The sequence below is a fragment of the Oryzias melastigma genome, linkage group LG3, assembly GCF_002922805.2.
Source record: "Oryzias melastigma strain HK-1 linkage group LG3, ASM292280v2, whole genome shotgun sequence".
Classification (NCBI taxonomy): Eukaryota; Metazoa; Chordata; class Actinopteri; order Beloniformes; family Adrianichthyidae; genus Oryzias; species Oryzias melastigma.
The window spans coordinates 34,528,084-34,551,488 of NC_050514.1; the positions used below are offsets into that span (position 1 = coordinate 34,528,084).

General features: G+C 41.8%; 2 protein-coding genes across 2 annotated transcripts in view; one reads left to right on the top strand and one right to left on the bottom strand.

Annotated features, from left to right (window-relative positions):
* Positions 1-966, top strand: part of LOC112160562 (anoctamin-9) — a 4,166-nt gene extending 3,200 nt beyond the window's left edge. Inside the window, exons 3-6 of the mRNA XM_024295186.2 lie at positions 246-300; positions 366-463; positions 546-647; positions 726-966. Coding sequence (XP_024150954.2) covers positions 246-300; positions 366-463; positions 546-647; positions 726-915 — 445 coding nt within the window. The 3' untranslated portion in view covers positions 916-966. The remainder of the gene's footprint in view (positions 1-245; positions 301-365; positions 464-545; positions 648-725) is intronic.
* A 4,018-nt stretch (positions 967-4,984) lies between these two features.
* The window catches only part of LOC112160560 (anoctamin-9), a 24,702-nt gene continuing 6,281 nt past the window's right edge, over positions 4,985-23,405 (bottom strand). The window contains exons 3-24 of the mRNA XM_024295182.2: positions 22,602-22,721; positions 22,372-22,505; positions 21,129-21,178; positions 20,976-21,046; positions 19,192-19,271; positions 18,833-18,967; positions 17,099-17,192; positions 15,016-15,076; positions 14,861-14,943; positions 14,114-14,218; positions 12,889-13,053; positions 12,661-12,697; positions 11,764-11,875; positions 10,965-11,019; positions 10,800-10,897; positions 10,535-10,731; positions 10,013-10,165; positions 9,181-9,325; positions 8,993-9,106; positions 6,084-6,177; positions 5,907-6,019; positions 4,985-5,445 (exon numbers count right to left, since the gene is read on the bottom strand). Of these exons, the coding sequence (XP_024150950.1) occupies positions 5,406-5,445; positions 5,907-6,019; positions 6,084-6,177; positions 8,993-9,106; positions 9,181-9,325; positions 10,013-10,165; positions 10,535-10,731; positions 10,800-10,897; positions 10,965-11,019; positions 11,764-11,875; positions 12,661-12,697; positions 12,889-13,053; positions 14,114-14,218; positions 14,861-14,943; positions 15,016-15,076; positions 17,099-17,192; positions 18,833-18,967; positions 19,192-19,271; positions 20,976-21,046; positions 21,129-21,178; positions 22,372-22,505; positions 22,602-22,721 (2,256 nt within the window). The 3' untranslated portion in view covers positions 4,985-5,405. The remainder of the gene's footprint in view (positions 5,446-5,906; positions 6,020-6,083; positions 6,178-8,992; positions 9,107-9,180; positions 9,326-10,012; positions 10,166-10,534; positions 10,732-10,799; positions 10,898-10,964; positions 11,020-11,763; positions 11,876-12,660; positions 12,698-12,888; positions 13,054-14,113; positions 14,219-14,860; positions 14,944-15,015; positions 15,077-17,098; positions 17,193-18,832; positions 18,968-19,191; positions 19,272-20,975; positions 21,047-21,128; positions 21,179-22,371; positions 22,506-22,601; positions 22,722-23,405) is intronic.

A 23,405-nucleotide genomic window follows, 5' to 3' on the forward strand; every position in this document is an offset into this window, starting at 1 on the left:
CATAGAAAGAGTTTGAACTTTAGCTGCTGTTACATCTTCCAGAACCTAAAGTTTGGACTTCTTTGTGGCTTTGAGGTGTCTGCATCCTCATGTCTGTTGCTTGATCTGTTTCTAGTCTTTACTTTTAAGAGTCCCAGCTCTGATATTACAGACTAATGTACCTCATTCTTTCTTGCAGTAAAACAAATGTGATTGACAGAAATGTTTTTGTTTTGTTAAATAAACTTGTCTTAATGTTAAAACAGGAACAATGGCTATCCAGGAAACTATGCACGCACTGCAGGACAAAGACTGGACGAGGTAGGACTGCGTTTATACACAGTTCAAACTGCGTTGTGTTGACTTGTGTGTTGTGTGTCTCTCAGTGCCACCCCAGTGGGTGTTTGACAGACCTCTTCATCCAGATGCTCGTCATCATGGTACTTAAACAGGTTTTCAGCAGCATCACAGAGATCACCAAACCGTAAGTGTTCTCTCCCAACTCCTTTAGTTTGAGCTTTTCAATAAGAAAACATTTTCATATTCTTTGTGTCGATCTCTTACAGCCGGCTGCAGATGAGGTGGAGAAAAATAACCACAACGAAGGGGCTGAGCGCTGACGATAGCAGCAAAAACCTCATAGTTTCTTGTGCTGAGTTCCTCTTCCGGTACGTTTTCCCTCCAAAACTCATTTAGTCTGAGCGCTTTACAGAAAAACAGGGGTTCTTAGCGTTCATCTCTTACAGCTGTCTGGAGAAGAGGGGGAGAAAAACGGACACACCTGATAGCAAGGATGAACACCAGCATTGTTGGAAAGAGAAGTGTGATGAATGCTTGCTCAACGACTGGCAGAAAAACTACCAGCTGGCTGATTCAGACGATTTGAGTCTTTTCTATGTGATGCTGAAGATGGGTAAGTCCACTAAAGTCCACTAAAGTCCACTAAAGTCCTACGCTTAACGGTCATTCTTTGGGCAGAACTTTTGACCCAACATTTCCACTGAGGAAAAACAAATGACTTCATTAAAATAAATACGCGTTAAAATTCATAGTGTCTGTATTATTATTAACTGATTTAATTATTTTGTTATCAGACACGTGATTGTTTCATACCTGACATGTTTCGACGGAGAGCTTCCGTCTTCATCTGTCTGCACTCTCCGTGTTCCTGCTTCTTCCTGCTCTCAGGTGTGGGGGGCCTCTGCAGGGGTCCCGCGTGACCTGGTCTGAATGTTTGGCAGGATTGCTCAATGGGCAGGTTCTCTCCACGGCTCCATGGCGGGTGTTGGGGGGGTCCTGGCTGCTGCTGCCCCGGCGGGGGGTCTTGGCGTGGGGATGGCCGGGTGCTCTCCCCCTTTGTTTATTCCATCTTTATTCACATTAGGAAACCATAAACACTCACCTGAGTGATAAGCCCCTCATAATAATAAACAGAGAAACAAACATATAATTGAAAATAATAAAAGATTGTAAGCAAACCCAAAGCAAGCAGTACACAGAGGAGTAACCTGAAGGCCCTGTCCACCCTGTATTCCTATTGGCTGAGGTGTTACCATCCAAGCAGCACGTCCCGCTCATCCCCAGCAGCCTTCAGCCCAAAGCCCCCAGCCATCTGGGCCCAGTGAGCCCAACTGGGCGTACAAGGCTAGGCGGGTCGGAGGACCTGGAACAGAGGAGGCCAGAGGACGATCAGGGCAGTACTCCATGAGCCCGAACACACACAGAAGATGCTCACATACAAGTACAACATGTAGAAATAATCAATCGAATAGATGAAATATAAAACAGCTAAAGTATGAAAGTACATATTTATAAAAGATGAAAATATAAAAGTAGAAAAGCAGCCACAAAGTAATGAAATAGGATAGAATGAGTTAACACATAAAAAAGGACAACATGAGTAACAGGCTTAAAACAAATAAATACATGGTAAAATATAGTAAAATGCTAGATCCCAAATGCTATCTACTCAAAGCCTGAGTTAAATAAACGTGTCTTAAGCTTCTTTTTAAAAACCTCAACACTGGCTGAAGCCGTCACATCCTCAGTGAGGAAAGAACAAGCAGAAAGAGCAGCGGGGGTGGGGGGCTGGTTGCAGTTGTGTTCAGTGAACTGTTTCCGTGTAAGACGCTATCTTTTGGAAGCTTTTAGTGTTTTGAATACATACCCAGAGAGACTAGGGACCTAAAAAACATTCTGGACAATTTTGGGCTGACTTAACAGAGAACATATTCTTGATCTGTTTCTTTCCAAAGGTCTGAACATCTCTAAGGTGACTGTATGTGATTTAGGTCTGTCTGATCACTGCTGTGTTTTCTGTGAGAGCACAATTCCAGTACACACAAATGTTTTGAGGGAGGAGATCACAAAACGGTATATAACTGAAAATACTAGTGAGATGTTCAATCAGATTTTCTCTCTGACTCCTCCCCTCTCGGGGGATTCAGTCAACGAACTTGTTAATAACTTTAATTCCAACATGTCAAATATCATGGATAGTATTGCTCCCAGTAAGGTGAAGGAGATCTCTGGTAGGAAAAAATCTCCATGGAGAAATTCCATTGTGGTAAAGAATGGAAAAAGAGAATGTCGGAAATCTGAACGCAGATGGAGAAAATCTAAACTACAGGTAGATTATGACATCTATAAAGAGAAACTTCACTTATATAATTTACAACTGAGCAATGCAAGGAAGTCCTATTTTTCTGAAATTATTGTGAGTGTGAATACGCATGTGTCTTAGCATTAGCGTCTATGTGTGAGTGAGTATGAATGCATGTGTTTGTGTGTGCACACACGAGTGTGCATGTGTTACACTGAGTTGCCATGGTGACACTCCTCACATCTGCACAGTTTCTCCTCCATCACCTCAACTGGAGCTCGCAGGCCATAAAAAATGTTGCCATGCTCATCGCTTCTCTGCACATACATGCACACACACACACGTGCACATATGAGTTGGTTCAGTCATCTCATCACATCTTCTCTGTTTGGGTAAAACTCACCTCGACTTCAATCTGTTTTTCTTCCAGTTTCTCAATGAAAGCTTCCTGTTGATCCCATTTGTCCTTTTTACCCACCAGAACAAAGTCGTTCTTCTGCATCTGTTGGAGCCCCGCCCCCCACATCAGTAAATACACATATATGAAGGACACACTGCAGTTTGACAAAAGTTTGTTTGTTATGCATCTTTCTGAGTGATCAGAAAAGGTTCAGTCTGACATCACCACACAATGTAAATGTCCCTTTGAAGCTTCTAATAATCTGAAACTGAAGCCGAGTTCTTGGAGGTTCTGGTTCTTCAGAACAAATGCAGCAGTTTTCCAGAAGATGAGAATTTACATGAAACATGAATCAACCTCCAACATGTCTGAACCCATGAAAGAATCATCATGGATCAAATATTTCTTAGAAAAGTGAAATCTGTCATGTTTCCAGACTGCAGCCAGAACCAAGAATCCACATCAACAGAACCAAGGAACTCAAAATACTGCAGATGAAAACATGACAAGAACAGAACCAAAGTCTTTCTGGTGTTCCAGTCCAGCTTAGAGACTCCAGAGATCCACAGAGATCCAGCATCTACTTGAAAATCTAAACAGAGGACAACCTTTCTGACTAAAAGGAGTCCAAGAACCCGACCAGGACGCGTCCAGGAGGTCATGAAAGAACCAGAAGAGGATGGAAAGAAGGTCAGGCCTCAGTGGACTCAGTTCAGGTCAGAGTTTATGATCCAACAGTCAGAAAGAGACTTTTGGACCAACATGGATCCATGGGAGACAGAGAAAGACACTGCTGAGCAACAAGAAGACAGAGAAACATCTGGATGATCCACAAAACCTCTGGACTCATGTTCTGATCCGACACCAGAGGAACTTTCTGAAAGGAGAGCATCCTGAAATGTCTGGACAAACATATGGACATTTTCACACTTTTCTCTTTTGTTCAAACTTTCAAATTTCAACGATGATAGAAAAATAAGTACAGGATTCTAGAGTGAAAACAGGTCGACAGCGGTCAAACTTCTACCTGAGTTCTATCAGAGTTGGAAACAGCAGAGCTTCAGTTGCAGCTCAAGACTTCGACGTCCATCAGAAACCACACAAAATGTTTTTTCAACATCGTCTTCAGGACAGATTCCCCTGAAATCCCTCAGTGGAGGTTTGCTGACTCACAGAATGCTGATGATAAAGTCTCTCATGACAGGAAGTCTGAACATCCTAAAATACACACACAAGTACTTCTTTACAAATAGGATCAAATACATCCGAATGTATCAAAGCATCAAAACAGACTTCTACTCAAGTGTTGGTATGTAGGTGTTGATGGAGAGAAAATAGACTCATTTATGTGCCGTAATTCCTTAAAAAATGTAATGCAGGTGAAGGAGAATGGTCACCAAGTCGTGATGCTACAAGTCCTTCAGAAATCAACCCAAGCTGTCCAAAGAGAACACAAGACGTTCACTAATGTGATGAGTGGGTTCTCAAAGTGTGACAGAGATGGACCCATTGGTGGTGCTTCAGCGTTATTTCTGAAACTGCTTCAGTAGTGGGACAAAAACTGAAACGTGTGTCATTTATATTAAAGAAGTAAAATTGTAAAATTCTTGTTGTTTTTTCACCAATTTAAAAAAAAGAATGCCAGGTCTAGAGCTCTCAGTCCTCTCACTTCTAGAAGCCAATGATTCACATTTCCATAACAACGTAACGCTAAAGAATAAAAACATGTCAGCTGTCCAGCGCCTGCTTTAGTATCTTTTTCCTGACATAGCGCACACTTTGAATCAATGTTCCATGACAATATAAAAGTCTGCGAACTCGTGATGTTTTTCAAACTAAGTTAAACAAGACATTTGTATTTGCACACGTCAAACTCATTGTTGTACAAGTATTCGTATTTTTTGGCAGAGCTGTGCACATTTTTGTCTTCATGAATACGTTTGTGTTTGACTTTGAGTCAACTTGAACCTGTTTGATGAAATCATGCTCCAGACACAGACGGCTGATAGATGTCACACAGCGTTTATTCAAAGACAGAAAAAGACCATTTTACATCAGAGCAGACGTTGGTGGATCTTCTCTAAAGACATTTCTTTCCAACATCCTGCATGTCTGAGCCTGCAGTTAAAGGACAGGATTCTCTCTGATATTTTCCACTTATTATTCGCTCATTAGCTTTTAACATTAACAAATAAATTATTGCGCCGACATCTAAGAATTTGAGTATTTTATACATTTTCAAATAATAAAAACTAGGTTTTATCAATTGTCCCTTTTTCAAAAACACACTTTTAAAAAAAGATGAAAACAGCAACAAAAAATCCATTTACATATTAACAAAGAAAAACTGGAGAAATAAAAGTCCTTATTCGTCCTTAAATTTACCGGGACAGAGGAAATGGATGTGACGTCGTCAGGGGAAGGTTACACTTCAGTTGATTTGGATTTAGATTTTTTTCTTCCTCTGAAATTCAAGACAAAAGAAGTTTTATTATTTATTTTTGTGGTAAGGAACTCAGATGAAAGAATCTAAATACTAAGACAGTGAGTCACAAATAAAATAACATCAAAAGCACCAGACAACCTTTAGTTTTAAATTAGAATATGCTGGATCATACATCATGGAAGACTATCTTTTTTATTAATATTCCAGTTATTTATTACTGGAATATTAAGTAGTATTAAGTAGTTCTAATGCAAAGTAAACGTGTATCAATGGCAACTGTAGCCAGACAGGCTACGGCAACACAATGGTCCCAAAAAGAGTACGGCAGGTTAGGAAAATGGATGGATGGATAGAAATAGTCTGTAATGGATTTCAGTTTGGAAAACACTGGTTCTGCAGCATTTCATTTTTTTATGTTAATTAATGAGGTGGACTAACACAGCGGGACAGTAAACTCTGGAGTTTCTGCTCAGACTCACTCGAGCTCTTCCTGCAGCCGCTTCAGCTTGCTTTCCAGCCGCTCGTTCTTCACGCTCAGGGAATGGTTGGGAACGAACCAGGCTGCCACGAACTTGAACACCAGCACCACATGCTGCACAGAGAACCACGTTAAAAACTTCCTGAAGACTCTTGCCCACATTCTGCCCGACACAAACCTCAAAGAGGATGACGAAGGCGAACCGCGCGGCCAACACCAACCAGAAGTGAGTGGTCAGACTGTGGTCTTCCTCACTCCGGAAGTCTCTGAAGCTGCAGACACAAGATAAAACTTCATTTATCCCACAGTGGAGAAATTCATTTGGTACTGAAGGTCTAGTGGGAAAAAACAGTAAAAATATAAACATTTTTTAACCAGCAAAGGACAGTATTTCTCTGTGACTGCAGTGATGGGGTCTTTTTCCTGTTGGGAGGGAAGAACGATGATGATGATGCTCCTTCCTCCTCCTTCTCTAACGGTTGAGCTCCTCAGAGCCTCCACAGTCTGGAGCTGAAGGGCTCATCATGATGGAGGTCAGTTTCCTAACACTTCCCAGAGTTCAGACAGGACACAACCAGCCTTTTTATAGGATAGTTGGAGGCTGACTCCACCCACAGCCAAAATGTGAAAATCCAGTCAGAGGGGTGGGGCCAGGGGTGAAAGTAAGCCGGAACGCTCTGCTGCGGCGTTCCGGTAAAAGAATTGGAGACAGAATGCAGCTCCGGCTGGAGAGATCAGCTGGTTTTCACATGACAAAAGCCGCAGTCACTTAATGGAAGAAAACAAATTAAAACGGACTCAAGCTGAGAGCCGGAAGCTTTTTATTTGGATACTTGTTCGGATAGTTTTAGTGGCCAGTTGATCAAATCCTGTGCATCTCTCTCTTGGTCTGCGCTCTCTCCGGGCACTTTGTTGATTATTTGGGTGTCCCCAACTCAGCGCTACCCAACGTGCCAGCCGGTCCCATTAAATCACGGGTCCCCATCCACTGGGCCGCGAGCCGGAACCGGCAAGCTCCGGTTCGTGGCCGGCTTGCATCCCGCACTACGTCCCGAGGGCTGCAGACCCCCAACTTTCTGAGCAGGCGCACGGGGAGACAGTGCACCGGGAGACGGCGCTCCAGGGACGGCGCTCTGGGGGACAAGGAGCCGGGGGTACCCAGGGGGTCATAGTACCGGCATAACAAAAAATCTACTTTCAGCCCTGGGTGGGGCTGAGGAGCAGGACTTATCATCACTGGAGCTGCAGAGCATGTTGTCAGACTTCTGAAACTTACATGGTTTGACAATTAGAAAATGTAACTGTAATACCTCGATTCAACCTGTAGGGGGCAGCACACAGACGGTTTTTGACTATATTTTCAAGAATGAAACAAGTTTATTTTAATTTTTAAAAAATTTGGCAATGAACAACAGATGGTACTTTCAAAGCCTCATTTATAGAGGTCAACAGACAAAAAAGTTGATTTAGGGTTTGGTTGCCCTTTAAAGAACTCTTTTTCTATCCGGCCCTGCATTTTACAGGGTAGAACTGTGGTCACCGAACATTTTCAGGCCGCGCACCAGTTTAATCTTAGACAATATTTTCAAACACCGGCTTGTACAAGGCTGATGTTGGCATCTGTTTTTGTTTTTTCTTTTAGCACCTGATTTCCCCTCAACATTTGAGTCAAAAGTTGAGGAAAAATCTAATTTTCAAACTGTTTAAAGACAGTTAAATGCAAATGTTTTACAGAGAATTAAGACTCGGTAGATTCTCAGCTTTCTTTTAACCCTTGTGCTATCTTATGGGGTCCAGATGACCCCACTCTACATTGATGTGTGATCCCTACCATGACAGAGATGGACATGAAAATCCTTTAAAAAAAAAATCAGTGCGCTGTGTTGTGGGGTCAAGATGACCAAACTTTTTTTTATTTATTTATTTTTTAATATTTTTTTAATGTAAACAAGACTGGGATATCACAAGGGTCACAGCCCATACTGATCAATTGTGTAAAAAAGTCAAGTTAAACCTTGTAAAATTGTGTGCAGTTTGAAATTAAATGTTACCTGAATTTTCAAAAATGTTCTTATGTTGATGATTTTCAGTTACTTTAACTATTCCATAACCAGGTGATCCCAGGCTGCTCAGAATGAAACAAAAACTACTCAAAGTTTCGTAAAAACAAGCAAATAAAGTTGTGGATAAAGAAACAAGGGCATATTCTCAATTTACTGAGTCCAAATGTCTGAACATTTCCAGGATAAATGTGATTTAGGTCTGTCTGATCACTGCTGTGATTCAGTACAAACAAATGTTTTGAGGGAGGAGATCACAAAACGGTATATAACTAAAAATACTCTCAGCGGATTCAGTCAACGAACTTGTTAATAGCTTTAGTGTCAAAATGTATGGATAGTATATCTCCCAGTAAGGTGAAGGTGATCTCTGGTAGGAAAAAATCTCCATGGAGAAATTCCATTCTGGTAAAGAACGGAAATCTGAACGCAGATGGAGAAAATCTAAACTACAGGTAGATTATGACATCTATAAAGAGAAACTTCACTTATATAATTTACAACTGAGCAATGCAAGGAAGTCCTATTTTTCTGAAATTATTACCAAAAACTCCCATAATGCTCGGGCCTTATTTAATATAGTCGACAGGTTGACAAAACCCCCTGTGTCAGTGGCACCAGAACTTTACTCCACCAAAGCCTGTAATGACTTTGCTAAATTCTTCAGGGACAAAATCATAAACATTAGACAAACAATTGTTTCTCCAACTACAAGTTCAGGATATGAACCCTATCCACAAGAAACCAGTATAAACCCAATGGCTCAGTTTCAACCCATAAACAGTAAAGAACTGCAGGACATTCTATGTCAACTGAACTCCTCCTCCTGCTGTCTGGATATTCTACCCACAGGCTTTTTCAAAAAAGTTTCAAAGATTGAAACTTTTAAAATCTGGTGTTTTCCAGGAGTTTGTGTTGGAGGGTTTAGTCTGAGATCCACTACAAGCTCTTTTATCTTACTGGTGTTTAGTAGAAAAAGTTAATCTAGCTTTTGTCTCTAAAATGTGCACAATCATTCATGTCTTACCTGCATGGAGTTACATTGTGGAGATGTCTTTCCCTTGGAGCAACAAAGTCGTCTGTGTTGTTGACAACCATGTAGGCCGTGGTCAGAGTGCTGTTAATGTAACCACTCATACAGCTGCAACAACAGAACACACGATGGTTTCACAGAGTCTGTCTGCTGAGGTACATCAGTCATTTTGAAGGACTTACTGTACGCCGGTCTCTCCCCTGGCACACGGGCCGTAACCATAACGGTAGATGAGGCGAGGGATAAAATCAGACGTGATTCCAATGACCAAACCGTTAGCAATCACTGCCAACACTCCAATGGCCTCCAGGACCATTTTCCAAACACCTATAAACACAAATCATGCAACTTCAGGAACAACCTGATCAGTAGGACACGCCTGTGCACACCCCACTCTACATCGAGATCATCCCCACACACCAAGTTCCTGGAGGTCCACGTAGCTGAGAACCTGACATGGTTTCAGGACACCTCCCCCACTGTAAAGAGGGCTCTCTGCACTTCCTGCAGAGGCTAAAGAAGGCTAACCCATCGACACAAATCAACTTCTACAGAGGCACCACTGAAAATGTGCCAACCAGCAGCATCTCTGGGGCATGAGAGCAGCAGTCCCTCAGACAAGAAGAGGCGGGGTCAGCAGAAGAGCGGTCACACTACCAACCATCACTGACCTGGACAAACAACACTGCCCGGCGAAGGGGACCACAGACCACCAGGGACCCCACTCACCCATCTCATTGACCTTTCTCAGCCCTACATTCAGGCTTCAGGATTTTGCAGTCTGCTATGCAGAACAGTGGGACTGCATGACAGCTTCTACCCAACTGCCACCAGACAGCAGAATTCTAGTAAAAACTTTAAGTTTTCAATCCAGCTGTGTATGCCTCTGTTTTTCTCCTTGTACTTTCCGTTTTGCACAAAATCTCTTTGCACAGCTGTATTTAGTGTATTTTTGTAATGCATCTGCCTCACTGACAAGTTTTTAACCTGACTTTGATTGAGATAAACACTTACCGATGCTGTTGGTCTTTTTTGGAACCAGGCGTCTCTCCAGCCGGACCATCTTGATGGCGTCCAGACGGATCTCAAAGATGTTGTTGATCAGAGCCAGCAAAGGTGCGAGAGGGAACGCCGCCACAAAAATGGTGGTGAAACTGAACTGGATCACTGCAAGGCAAGAACAAGAGCCAGCGACACAAAAGGAATCCAGTTTTTAACATTTGCAAATAAAAATAAAGTGTAAATGCACAGTAAACATAAAAAGCCTGAAATCATGCCCCCAAAAAATGTAAAACTTAGCGTAAAGAAACTAAACATTCCAAATTAGAACATTGGTAAAACAAATCTAGAATGTGCCAAATATTTGATCAACTGCAAGCTGGATTGTAAAACACACAATTTAGCACTACAGTTTAGTTGGGGTCAAAGTGTTTTTCCAATCAACGAATCCAGGAGAAAAGAGTATTATTTTTATCCAACATTGCGACTCTAAAAGTTCTACTCAAAGACAAAACGACTGGAGTCCAGTAGACTTACCCATCTCCAGGAACTCATTGAACAGACTGAAGGAGTCGGAATCAGCCAGCTGGTAGTTTCGCAGCCACTCTGCTATTTTGCAGACCTCACACGGCTCAATGAGACCGTTTTCATCACGGCAGGCGGACCGGTAACAGTGACCACATCTCCTCCTCAGCGCCTTTGTGGCTCTTTTTCTCCAGAAGTTCTTCAGCCAGCTGTAGAGATTAAAACGTGTTTTTCTCTGGAAGAACTCGGACTGAAGGAGCAGAGAGGAAACACTTACGGGACGATGAACTCAACAATGTTGTTGATGACCTGTTTCAGCATCATTATGATGGCCATCTGGATGAAGAGGTCCGTCAAACAACCGCTGGGATGGCACTGTGATACACACAACACAAGTAAACACGATGCAGTTCTAACTTCTGTGTAAGCTCAGTCCTCTTACCTCCTCCAGTCTGAATCCTGCGATGCGTGCGTAGTTCCCCGGATGGCCGTTTATCCTGTCATAACATTGAAACAAGTTTATTAAAAGACTTCTGTTCATAGCATTTGGCATCTAATTAGTTTCACTGCAAGATTTGATGAATTACATAAGCCTGTAATGTCAGGGTTGGGATCCCTTAAAGCAAACACCAGAAACAGATCAAGTAGCAGATACGAGGGTCCAGACACCTTAGAGCAACAAAGAAGTCCAAACTTTTGGTTTAGAAAGATGACAAAACCTCAACAACCAGCATGTGTGACTGCTGAGGCTCATGCTCTTTGTGTGTTCTATCCAGCCAAACACAGATCTCCTTTTCTCGTTGAACATTCATCCTTTATGAGCGAGCACACCACAACATCATCAGCATAAGGCCAAACTTTTGCACTAAAAATAGATCCTTAAAAAAAACGCATAATCTTAAAAATGTGTTTGCATGACGTGAGAGATCAGCTTTTACCCAAACCTACATTTACTCATATGACAGGAGTCACTTTTTAAAAACATTTGACTAGTATTCTGATAATAATGTTCAAAGGATGCATGTGTGTGCGATTCTGTGTCCACGCAACAGACTGGCGCCCTGTTGAGGGTAACCCCACCTTCACCAGAAAGTCGCTGGGATAGGCTCCAGCAACTCTGAGCCAGAAAGTATTCATCAGGTTCAGAAAATGGATGGATATTCGCGTTTATGGTTCTGCATGACGGTTTTGTTAAGGAATGGATCCTCTCATTATGACGACATCAAAGGGCGGAGTCATACCTGCCCAGGAAGAAGGCCACATAGAAGAGTGAGGAGAACAGAGTGAAGAACTGGAAGGTGAACATCTTGACAGTGAAACTTTTTTCTTTGGCAGCAAATGAGTTTGGCTTCTCTGGAAAAAAACAACATAGAAAACAATTGTAAAAAAAAAAAAAAAACAACTAGACCAGAATCTAAGAGCAAACAAAGCAATGAACCATAAACTGTAGCCTCCTGGTTAAATCCATTATTTGTTTGTTCATTTTACCCAGTTCATCTAACTCTAAACCTTCCACTCCCACTCTCCTCTGCCTCTTCAGGTGTGCCCCAGGGCTCTGTCATGGGCCTCCTTCTGTTCCCCAGTCGCTCCATTTCTCCCAGCTAAATGAATCCACGCCGCTGGGATTTGTTTACATTTGCCAACCCCGGTTCCCTGGACATCTCTGGTGGAAGATCTTTCAAGATCTCTCCAGGATTTAGACCAAGGTCTGAAACTGGATTCCTCGCCGTTCTCAACCTCTGTGACGTTAAAGCAGCTTTTACACCATCTGTCACACCATCCTCCTTGATCAACACTTCCATTGGAAAAAGGCATACTCCGTTAGACTGGCTTAAATCCTTAACCTCTCAGGCTGCATTCAGTATGTTTAACTGAAACCTCCTAAATCCCATCTGTCAGGTGCCCCCCAGAGTTCAGTCCTGGGCCCGTCTCTTTATTGATTAATTTCCCTCCTGCAATATTTCCCGTTGACGTAAACATTTCCTCTGTTATGCTGATGACACCAGGCTCTCCTTCAACCCCCCAACCACCCTAACAGTCCAGTTCCATTCAGGACAGTGAGCGTGACAAACTTTATTAAGATTCTTCATGATGACAAACATCCTTTGTAATAATGTGAAGTGACTAGAGGATCTTACCCCACTCACACAGCTTTAGTGACACCTTTCTGTTGACCTGCAGGAAGCAAAAAGAGACATTTATGTCGTCAGCTCCTAAATGTATTTAGAATGGCGGAAATTTGCATGAAAACTAAAAAATGCTTTTACTCAGACAACTCAAACTCCACAAAAGATAAATATCAAGGTTGGTTGTTTATTGGAGTGTTTAGTGAAGATAAGAAATGTTTTTTGTGGGCAGATACGAACGTGAGTCATGATCTGGATGGTGAAGTAGTGCGCCACAGCTCCCAGCATCACGGCCACGGTGTTGGCGTTGTCTTTCATGAACTCCCACTTGCTTTCCGACAGCAGAGGAGCGGCCACCACTCGAAACACCACAAGAGCTTGAGCCAGTCCGATAATCAGCAGCAACTGCAACACAACCCACAGGACAACTGAGAAAGAAGATCAGTAAATTAGTCTCCAGTTGGAAAAATAGACACCTTACAGGTCCTCAAGTATTTAACAGATTCATTAAACAGTACTTGGAAAACACCTGTGTAAAGAGGAAACTGTCGGGATGCTGGCCTTCAGGGCAGAGTGGCAAAGAAAAAGTTATATCTGAGACGGTCTAACAAAGAAAAAGATCATTTCGGACAAAAGGACACAGACATTGGACAGAAGAAGATTGAAAAAAGTATCATGGACGGACGAATCCAAGTTTGAGGTGTTTGGATGACATTGAAGAACATTTGTGAGACACAGAATAACTGAAAAGATGCTGACGAGTGTCTGATGCCATCTGTCAAGCACGGTGGGGATAACATGGTGGTTTGGGGTTGCAATGGTGCCGGTAAGGTGGGAGATTTGTTCATTCTAAAAGGGATTTTGAATTTGGAAGGCTATCACCTCATTTTAAAACGACATGCACTTGATTGGAACCAATTTCATCCTCCAAGAGGACGGTGACCCAAAGCACACCTAGAAACTGTACAAGAACTATTTATATAGAAACAGTATCTACCAGCACCGTCACAGATCTAAACCCACTGATCTATTGTGGGAGCAGCTTGGCTGTATGGGACAGAAGAAGTGCCCGTCCAGCCAATCCAACTTGTGGGAGGGGCTTCTAGAAGGGTGGGGTCAAATTCCTCCAGATGACCTCAACAAACTAACAGTTAGAAAGCCAAAGGTGTGAAATGCTGGAATTGATGCAAATGGAGAATTCTTTGACAAAATATATATATATATATATATATGATTTCAAAAATGACCATAGTTTCTAAACTGGTCAATGTCTTGACTGTATGTTTTATTCATTATATAACTCATTTGGTAAATAAAATGGACTTTCCATGGAAAATACAAAAGAGAGTGACACCGAACTTTTGAACAGTAGTGTACCAACACACACACATTCACACACGTGTTTACATGGCATTTGATGGCAATGGTGGAGTGGATTGGTGCAGATGTTGAAAGCGTGACTCACCATGAGAGTCACCATGACCAGGACCAGCGTGCTCTTTAGGTAGGAGTGTTTGAACTTTTGAGGTTCACATTCTGAATTATTGACGATTTCCATGATCAGTTCCTCCTGATGACACAGATTTATGCACAAATTACATGTTACACATTTGAACTTGAATCAAGCAGTTTTAAACAAACTATACTTTTGAATATGCAAAAGTTTTCTGTAATAACAGGTTACCAGACTCTTATCCATTACACATTACTTGTTGCCTAAAAGTGCTATTGTCTCAGAATTGCAATGCATCACATGACTCCAGTTGAAGTCACTTTCTTTGATCTTCGATAAAGTGACAACTGTAGTTCAGGAGTGATGGTGAGGTCAACGACGGTTACTGAACAAAAACAAATGAAACCAAAAGGGAAACAATCCAGTGGATTTGTGTGCCTGACTTAAATCTGGGGAACTGCAGATGAGAAACATCTCTGGAGGACATTGCGTCGTGACTGGTGGTTCTTAGAAGAAGAGAACTGAGGTATGTGGGGACAAAAGTCATCCAGTGTGTGAACTTTCACATGCTTAGAGAAGGCCACTCGGCTCTGGTATACACAGCATGCATCATAAGATTTATTTAGAGCTATTTTAGGATTTATGGGACATGATTTTATAAGTGAGTTTATTTTTGAAAAGCACTAATTGTTAACGATTAGTCAAAACTTCCGGTGAAACTTTAAGTGAGTTTAAATAAAATTGTTGAGAGAGCCAAACCTCTTCTTCACACCAGTCGTAAACCTTCCATCTGGAAACGTGCTTCGCCCGTTCTCTATTCCAAAGCTCCAGGAACAGAGTGGCTGAAACCCCAAAAGACAAACCCATAAAAACACAATCAGAACGAAAAACAACCAACTTGTTATGCTACTTACCCCAGATGGCCATGAAAATGGCAAAAGCTACTGTGCCTTCATTGTCAAACAAATGGCTGACCTGTGGGAGAAAAGACTCCTAAGTTATTGGTTTAAATGGGCAGTAAAGGCTGAATTATGTCTCACATTTTTTAGTTTGGTTTTGCTTCAATGTCTAAGAAGAACAAAGCATCAGAAAACATTACACAGTTCCAACAGCTGTTCATGCCCCAAACAAGTTCAGACCAGCAGATCATGAAGAGAAACTAGAAGTAAACCAGCTAGTCATGCTAGTCTGTCGTATGCATCTCCTCACTACACAAACCTCACCACATCTATAGCAGACATTTTCCAACGGATTTTTCCTAACACATTTACCTAACAGCTTTAGCTCAAGTGGGCACCAAGTCCCTTCTCTCTGCACCAGAATCCGTTGGAATTACGTTAACAATGTAAACGGTTGAAAAGCTACAGTAGTTCAAAGAGAGTCTTTTATTTTCATTTGTGATTTGCATCAGTCAGTTCCTCCAGGATTTTGCAGAGACACAGAATTTTTCAAGGCTGGTCTAAAAAGTTCCGACAAAAGTTTCACTATTTTTCAATCATTTCCTTTAACCCTCGTGCTCTCCTATGGGGTCCAGATGACCCCACCCTTACATTGAGGTGTTAGCCCTTCCATGACAAAGATGGACAAGACTTCATGTCTGTCATTGGACATCAGTAAAGATCAAAAAATCATTGAAAAAAAAAAGTTTAGCACACTGTCTCGTGGGGTTCAGATGACCCCACTTTCAATGTAAACAAGCCCAGGAGAGCGGAGGGGTTAAGTAGCAGTGCGAGGATGTTCACATCTTTTAATAGTTGTTTTTTCCATAGTTTATTCAGGTGCACAACCCAACACGCACAAGAGATCAAATCTGACCTAGAGATCGGTTGGACCGATGACATTTACACTGCTCACAATAAGTTCAGTGGATGATGTTATCGGGAGGGAGGGTCTAAGGGCAGGGACAACCACTTTATTTAGTCTGTTTAGTCTTTAGCTATTTTTCATATTTTAGGACTAATTTTCCGCATCTTTAAAATTATCGGCATGATGCCCAATGAGGCAAATTTTCTTTGTGATGTTGGGCTATATAAATAAAATAAAATTGAACTGAAAACACAATATTTGTGTCACTTCACAGATTTTTGAGATTGGGGGACAATTGTATTGGGCTGATAGACACACCTCATTTAGTGTTTTCCACACAACTGTCTCACTGTGTTTTACTTATTGGGACCAAAACCATAAACATTCTCTAAGAAATGTTCAATGTAGCATCAATGTCAACCTTAGGTACATCGGTTATAAAAAAACTGATTTTACCAGCAAGTCATTCCAAGTTCAACATTCAAACAACCATGAACGTCACGTAACGGGCGAGCAGCACCACCTGGTCGTACCACGCCTTCAGGTTGGTAGTAGACAGAGTTGCTGGAGAACTTGGTGAGTCTCAGAGTTTCATCAGCAGACTTGATCAAGACACAGAACTACTGCCAGAGTTTGTGATAGACCCAGGAGTGGAGATCCACTGGTGACAGACCACGACCAGGACCAGAACCTAATGACCTCTTGCACTAGACATGGTTTAGCAAATGCCACACAGCTGCAGCCCCTTTACCAGATGTGAGGGTACAAGGGTCCCCAGACAAACCATTCACAACCCACTCCACCGCTTTGAATGGAATGACAGCACAAGAGTCAGAGCAAAACCCATTTGCTTATTGTAGATGGTTCAGTCACTGCCCTTTCCTAACTCAGAGACTCTCTAGAACCATCATCATCCCCCAGTTCCACCAGAACACCCCAAACTCTGTTCATGGATGATAATGCTCCAACACATGGTGCCAGAATGGTCACAGTTGGACTTCAGAAAGTGGGAGTGGCTCATATGGTTTGGCCAGCAACGACCTACTACCTGAACCCTATAGAGCAGGTCTGGGACCAGCTGAAGCAGAGGCTGGATGATTGGACCCCCAAGTGGCCTGTAGAACTGCATTGTGAGTATATTGTATTTATCTTTTGATTGAGGAACACAGAAGAGCAAACAACTGGATTCACCTTTGCATAGGTGCAAGTGTCAGACAGGTTCCATGGAGGACATCTTTTCTCACATCGAGGACACATGGTGATGTTGGACTCACACACTTCCTTACTAGAGATAAAAGCAGAAGATCAAAAGGGTTCATTTGCATTGAAAAACAATTTAACAAACCAAATGTTATTTCAGATTCACATCAGAAAGTTCATCATGTCCCTTGACAGTCATAACAGAATTGAAATCTCCTTGGTACAGGCTTCCTATGGGCCCCGGTCGAGTCTAGCTTGATAGAACCAGGTCCCACGGCGGCCCAAACTCCAGTCATTAACTTGTCTTTTAGAATTTGAAATGTTCCCTCTCTGGTGGGAAGGAGACTGAGTTTGTGCTGGAAGTTGAGAGGTACCGGTTAGATATGGTCAGCCTGGTCCCTGAAACTCAATCCCTTGAGGGGGGTTGGACTCTCTACCATTCTGGAGTAGTTCATGGTGAGGTGGCAGGGCAGTTTGGGCCCCCAGGTCGGCCATCAAGAGTCAGGATTCACCTCTGTAGACAAGAGGATTGTGTCTCTTCGCCCTTGACTGAACAGCATTTCAGAGTACCAGCCTTATGGTGTCTCTCGAAGGGGTTCTGGAAAGCTCCCCCTTTTGTCCCACTGGGGAACTTTAATGGCCACGTGGACAATGGCAGCGGCACGTGGAGGGGCGTGATTGGAAGGAATGGCCTCCCTGATCTGTACCCAAGTGCTGTTTTGTTACTGGACTTTTGTCGATAACAAACATAAGGGTTTCCATGAATCAAAAGTTTGCGGTGAGGGTCAGGGGGCACCACATGCTTGTACTGAAGTATCTAATTGATCAGTTTGTAATTTAATTAACTTGAACTAAAGAAAAAAATGTGAAAAAAATGAGGATTATCAAGAAGATGTTATACGAACAAGAATGGTTTTTCTGAACAATAGAATGACTGACCAAAAGTTGTTTATTTCTCTATGGAAGTCTATAGCGTTTTGGCTTCTGGGATTCAGCAGGTACTTCCTGTTTGGAACCTGCGGGGTGGGGGGGTGTCAGTGCAGTTTCTATAGACTGTTAATTGTCCCCCCCAGAGGAGATTGAGGAGATTGGCAGGGCAGAGGGAAGTCAGGGGATCTTTGCTCTGTCCCACGACCTGATCCCACATGATGGATGGATGCAGATTTACGTGACAGATAACATTCATAACATCCAAAAGCAATGAAAAGAAAACTTTGACTTGATGGGACCAGAAATGTTTGTGTTTTGTATCCATTCAAGAAAATTGCAGTTTTAAAGTTTTTCTTTTGAAAAAGGAGTAAAACAGTCTTATGCGTAGGAGGGGCTGTAGTATGAAATGTTAGAGTTTCCTGCCATAAGACAACCACAGCTATGACGGTGCCATGGTGATAAATGCAAATAATAATTTAATAAATATGCATATACACAAGATGTGAGTATTTATCTAAATCTAAATGGGCATAAGAAAATTTCCTTTGATCCAATAACAAGTTTTTGAAAGTTTATGAAAACCTTTCAGCTGCTCCTTTGTAAGACACCCAAGTAAAATGTAACTGAGTAACTGTGACTTATTCTGACTCACAAGAAATGTGTTTTCTTGAGTAAACGACTTGCACAGTCTCATTTCTGCAACAACTTTTCTGTGAAGCATGTTGTCAAAGCCCTTCCAGCATGTCCTCAAGCATATTCTCAAAACATGTGTGAGTTCAGTTCACTCAAACTCACATGAGAGGGTTGGTCTTGAAAAACGCGAGGGCATAAAGGAACACCACGACACCCAGAACCGCCGCTGGAATCAGCAGAGTGGTGTACCAGCCCAGCCACAGGTAGTACAGCGCCACCTTCTCCCCAAAGTATTTCCTGCACAGAAACCAAAAGTTTCATCTGAAAAAAAAGTTTCATTTCATCAGAATTATTGGCAATTTCTTATTGAGCTTCGAACTCAAAAGAACTCAAAAGTCTTTGACTGTGATGTTAAACTCTTCTATTGACACTCTTTCTGCTCCAAACTGATGAGATTGTTTCCTAGAACTCTAGAACAGAACCACCATCAAAGGTCCAGACAGTCGCAGACGTGGACTCACTGGATGTCATCGTACGGTTGTTTCTTGAACACTGCCGTCCATCGCGCCCAGCTCCCCACCAGCTTCTTCTGGTTCAGTCTCTTCAAGATAAAAGAATCACAAGCATGACTTTTGGGAACTTTTGCAACAACTTTTAAAAGAATTTTTCACACCAAAAACTTTCCTTCAGTAAGTAATGTTTAATCTCTTCTTTTTTTAAACCCAAATGTAACAAGACACTCGTTTTAATACAATCAGATTATTGTAGAGGTTTGGTTTCATGTCTACAACTGCCCTTATATAGAGTAAATATATATATATATTTTTAATGTCCCAACATCACTTTGGTTTCTAGTCAGACCGGTACCGGACCGTGGGTCACTCGGTACCGGGCCGCGGATAGAAATACATTTTAAAAAACAATAACTGTATTTATTTCAGTTTAGTTTATCTTCTGATCCTGAAGGAAGTTTTATTTTGAAAAAGCGTTCAGATTCTGTTCACAGCATCCTTCTTGGTCATGTGACTCAAAGCGGCTAGCTGGATTGCTAAGCTAGTAGCACAAAACGAAAAAGCTAACAAAAACCAAACAATAAAACGTATTTGGAAAGTTTCTTCAGGACGAAAAGATCCAGTGAGGAAACAGAAGAAGAGAACTATAAAGCTGCTATTTACAGACAAAACCGGGAGATTCCTCAACATTATTGAGGCAGTTGTTCTCAGATAGGAGAGGGTTAATACGCTACAGACTCTCGACTGTTTCAGAAACACATAATAAAGTTTGAGACATGATTCACATTTATATTATGCTGTTGTTTCATTTTGTTTTGCTTAATTTATCCATACCACCTTAAAAGTCAGACATAGTTGAAGCTAGCTTCCAGCTGTTAGCCTCCACTTTGACGTTAAAGAGAAAATCTACATCTCAACGTTCGAACATTTTACAGAGAATAAAGATTCAATCAGATAAAGTTGCAGAAACTTCCTACAGAAAAGCTGAATTAGGTTAACAACCATTCAGAAACTTTAGCCCAGAAAATGTTCATTTGTGTTGGAAAAAAACCAATGAATGAGGATTTATGTAAAGATAAAATCTAATCAATCTGTTTGCACTGAAAGATAAATGGAGTCTGGATTAATGTTAAGATGATATTCAATTAAATGTTTCCTTCATGGAAAACGACTTCTGCTAATCAACAACACTGTTTCATTGAACCTTCATCCTCTGTATAAAAAAAAAAATCGGATATTTTTAGATTCTTTTAAACTAAATTTCTTATAGTAGCATTTAATTTTGAAAATAGATTTCTGAAACTGGAGGATTAAAAAAGCCAACTTCAGCCCTGTTCGGACCGGTCCCTTAAAGTCTGGCGTGACTGAAACCGCTCCGTGACCTGAGAGGTTAGGGACCACGGCGTTAGAAGGTCACTTCTATCTGAAGCAGAAATGTATACCTGTCATTTTTAACAAGTCCGTGTCACGTTTCAGCTTCAACATTTCAGTCAAGAGTCCAGTTTCTAGTCACAAGTTCAAGTCAGTTTATGTCTTTGATCAAGACCAAGTCCTAGTTCAAGTCAGATGATAAATCACAGTGAAGTCTTCGAGTTACAAGTTTTGGACTAAAAAAAATCTCAGAGGAAACAAGTGAAGATTTTGATCCAAGTCCAAGTCAGGTTTGAACAATAACTCTTAGTAAAACTTCTCTGAGGATCAAATCCAAATCTGAGCTCCTCTTTCAAACCATGATGGCCTCAACTTTCCACGGAGGAGCAGATCTCTCTGGATCAGGATGAGATCAGGATCACCTCATGTAAGCAGAACTTGGTTTCAAACACGCCGTCCTTCATCAGCTCCACCAGGCCCTCTTCTTCTCCGTCTGTCAGGATGAACGTATGGCTGTGAGAAGATGCTGCCACTGCTGCACATGTTCTAGAACATCGTTAAAAGCTCCTCCTCACCTTCTGTGATTATCCGTGTGTGATGGAGAATGAAGTGAACAATTCTGATCCTGAGGGAAAAATCAAAGTGTGTCAAAGTTCAGACAACAGAAACATTGACAGAGAGACACGAGAGAAACCCGAGTTCAGCTTTACATCTGACCAAACAAGAGGACCATCAGAGGAAACCAGCTGGAATGGGATTTCTCTCAAATCGGAATATTTTTCCCCAAAAAAATACAATATCTAAACAGGAGAGGAAGAGCGTGATCATGGAAAAAGTAGAAAATGTCAAATTTCTGATGTTATTCTCTCTACAGATCATTGTGTAAGAGTTTTAGGATGTTTTCAGTCACTTTAATCAATTATCTTTTTGATTGGGTTTCCAAAACAGACTGAAATCTAGCATTTTAACTGTCTATGCCTGAGTGCACGTGTCTGTTTGTTTATCCAATACATTCTCATTCCCAAGTCGTCACATATTCACATTTGGTTAAGGACCACTCCCTGACACTTTTTGACGTTGTGGGTATACCAAACTTGTCATTTTTTGATGTGCTAAATCAGGAGTTTGGTTATTTTGTTAGATGTGGTACCAATCGTGGACCAAAACTCAGGATGTGGCCGGTACTCTAACCCTAGCCTGGTCTGCGTCTGCTGTTTATTGCTTCCTTACCTACTGTAGTGAAGTTCAGGGAATGATTATAACTTTAATTAATAATTAATAAACATATTTCTTCACAGAACTCAGCAGAGGGAAACTGGTTCGAGCTCTGGTGGTCGATTCCTTCTGCTGTAGCTCTCGTTCAGATTTAAGTTTTCTATCATCACATTAGCTCTGGGGTTCTGTCCTCTAATCTCGTTTGCTTCACGTCTCCCATTTATTCATTATTTAGTTATCTGAGCTTCTGTTTGGTGCAGTGTGATTCGGGTGTTGTTCCTCTTTCTCACTCCCTGCAGGAGAGATTTCACATTCCTGCTCTTGCCCGTGAACCACGCCCCCACCTGTCCCCAGTTCTATATGAATGAACTCTAATCAAATATGTAGTTGCAGAGTTAGATAAGATAATTCTTTGCTAACAGTTCTGGTAAAGCACGTCAGAAAACGAGGAGTTGGAGACACAAAATGACCATTTTTGACGCGGAGGGGTTCTTAACTTAATGTGATGACTTGGGAATGAGAATGTGTTGGTTAATCTGTGTGTGAATTTAGATTTGCACGTGTATGTGCATGAGTGAGGATGTATATGCATGCGTGTCGTACCTGGTTGCCAGGGTAACGGTCACGTCTCCACTGTTGCAGGAGTCTGACACTTTGAGGAGGTATCGATAATCTTCAAACTTCTCTTCTGGAGCTCGAAGGCCATAAAACATTTTCTTATCATCGTGGCCGATTTCCTGCAAATTCATGTCCGCCGACATGCACACGCACACGTGCACGTATGAGCTCTCTTGGTCCAATCCTCATCGTCTCAACATTTAGAGGAAACTCACCACGACGTGAATATGCTTTTCCTTCAGCTTCTTGATGAAAGCTTTCTCTTTCCGAATCTTGTCTTCATCCTCTTTGTCGTTTTCACTCACAAGGATGAAGTCATACGGCCTCCGGGGAACCTGTTGGCCCCGCCCCCCCACATTAGCATATAAACAAACTTCTCGGATGTTCAGGTTCTTCTTAAGAAACGCAGCAGTTTTCTCAGAATTGAAGCAGAAGTTCCTCGATCTCAAAGTAGGACTCGCCACTAACAATGAAATAAACACTTAAGAATAAAAAAATGTTGTAACTTTTTGAACCAGTGTCGTCTTCTACCATGATCCAGAGTTTGTTTGTCTCGTCACTCTTTTCTCATTGTTTTTAGTTTTAATACAGTGATCCCTCACTTCTTCGCGTTTCTTTATTAGCGGTTTCACGTATTTGCAGATTTCTTTTCGATCGTGACTCCTCCGGTTCGTCACAAAAACTCAGACAACTCCAGACGTTTGTGTAGAAATGCGTCTGAAGGAGGTGCATCTCTGCACAGCAGAGGGCGCTCCTCCTCCTCTCTCCATGTCGCTGCATGGAGAAATGGCATCAGCTGGAGAAGATAATCGTGGAGGATAACCATCATCCAGAGGAGTTTACTATTTGATGAGAGAGGAAGCTCACGCTCCTGATTTTAAGGCACAGAGAGGAGTGACACTCAGAAAGTGCGCCGTCGCTTCGGTAGCCTACAGTCTTTTGTTCTGAATGAAAAAAGAGAAAAACTCTTTATGTTGAGCATTACTCCAACGTTCTTTACTGGATGTTTACAAAGCTCG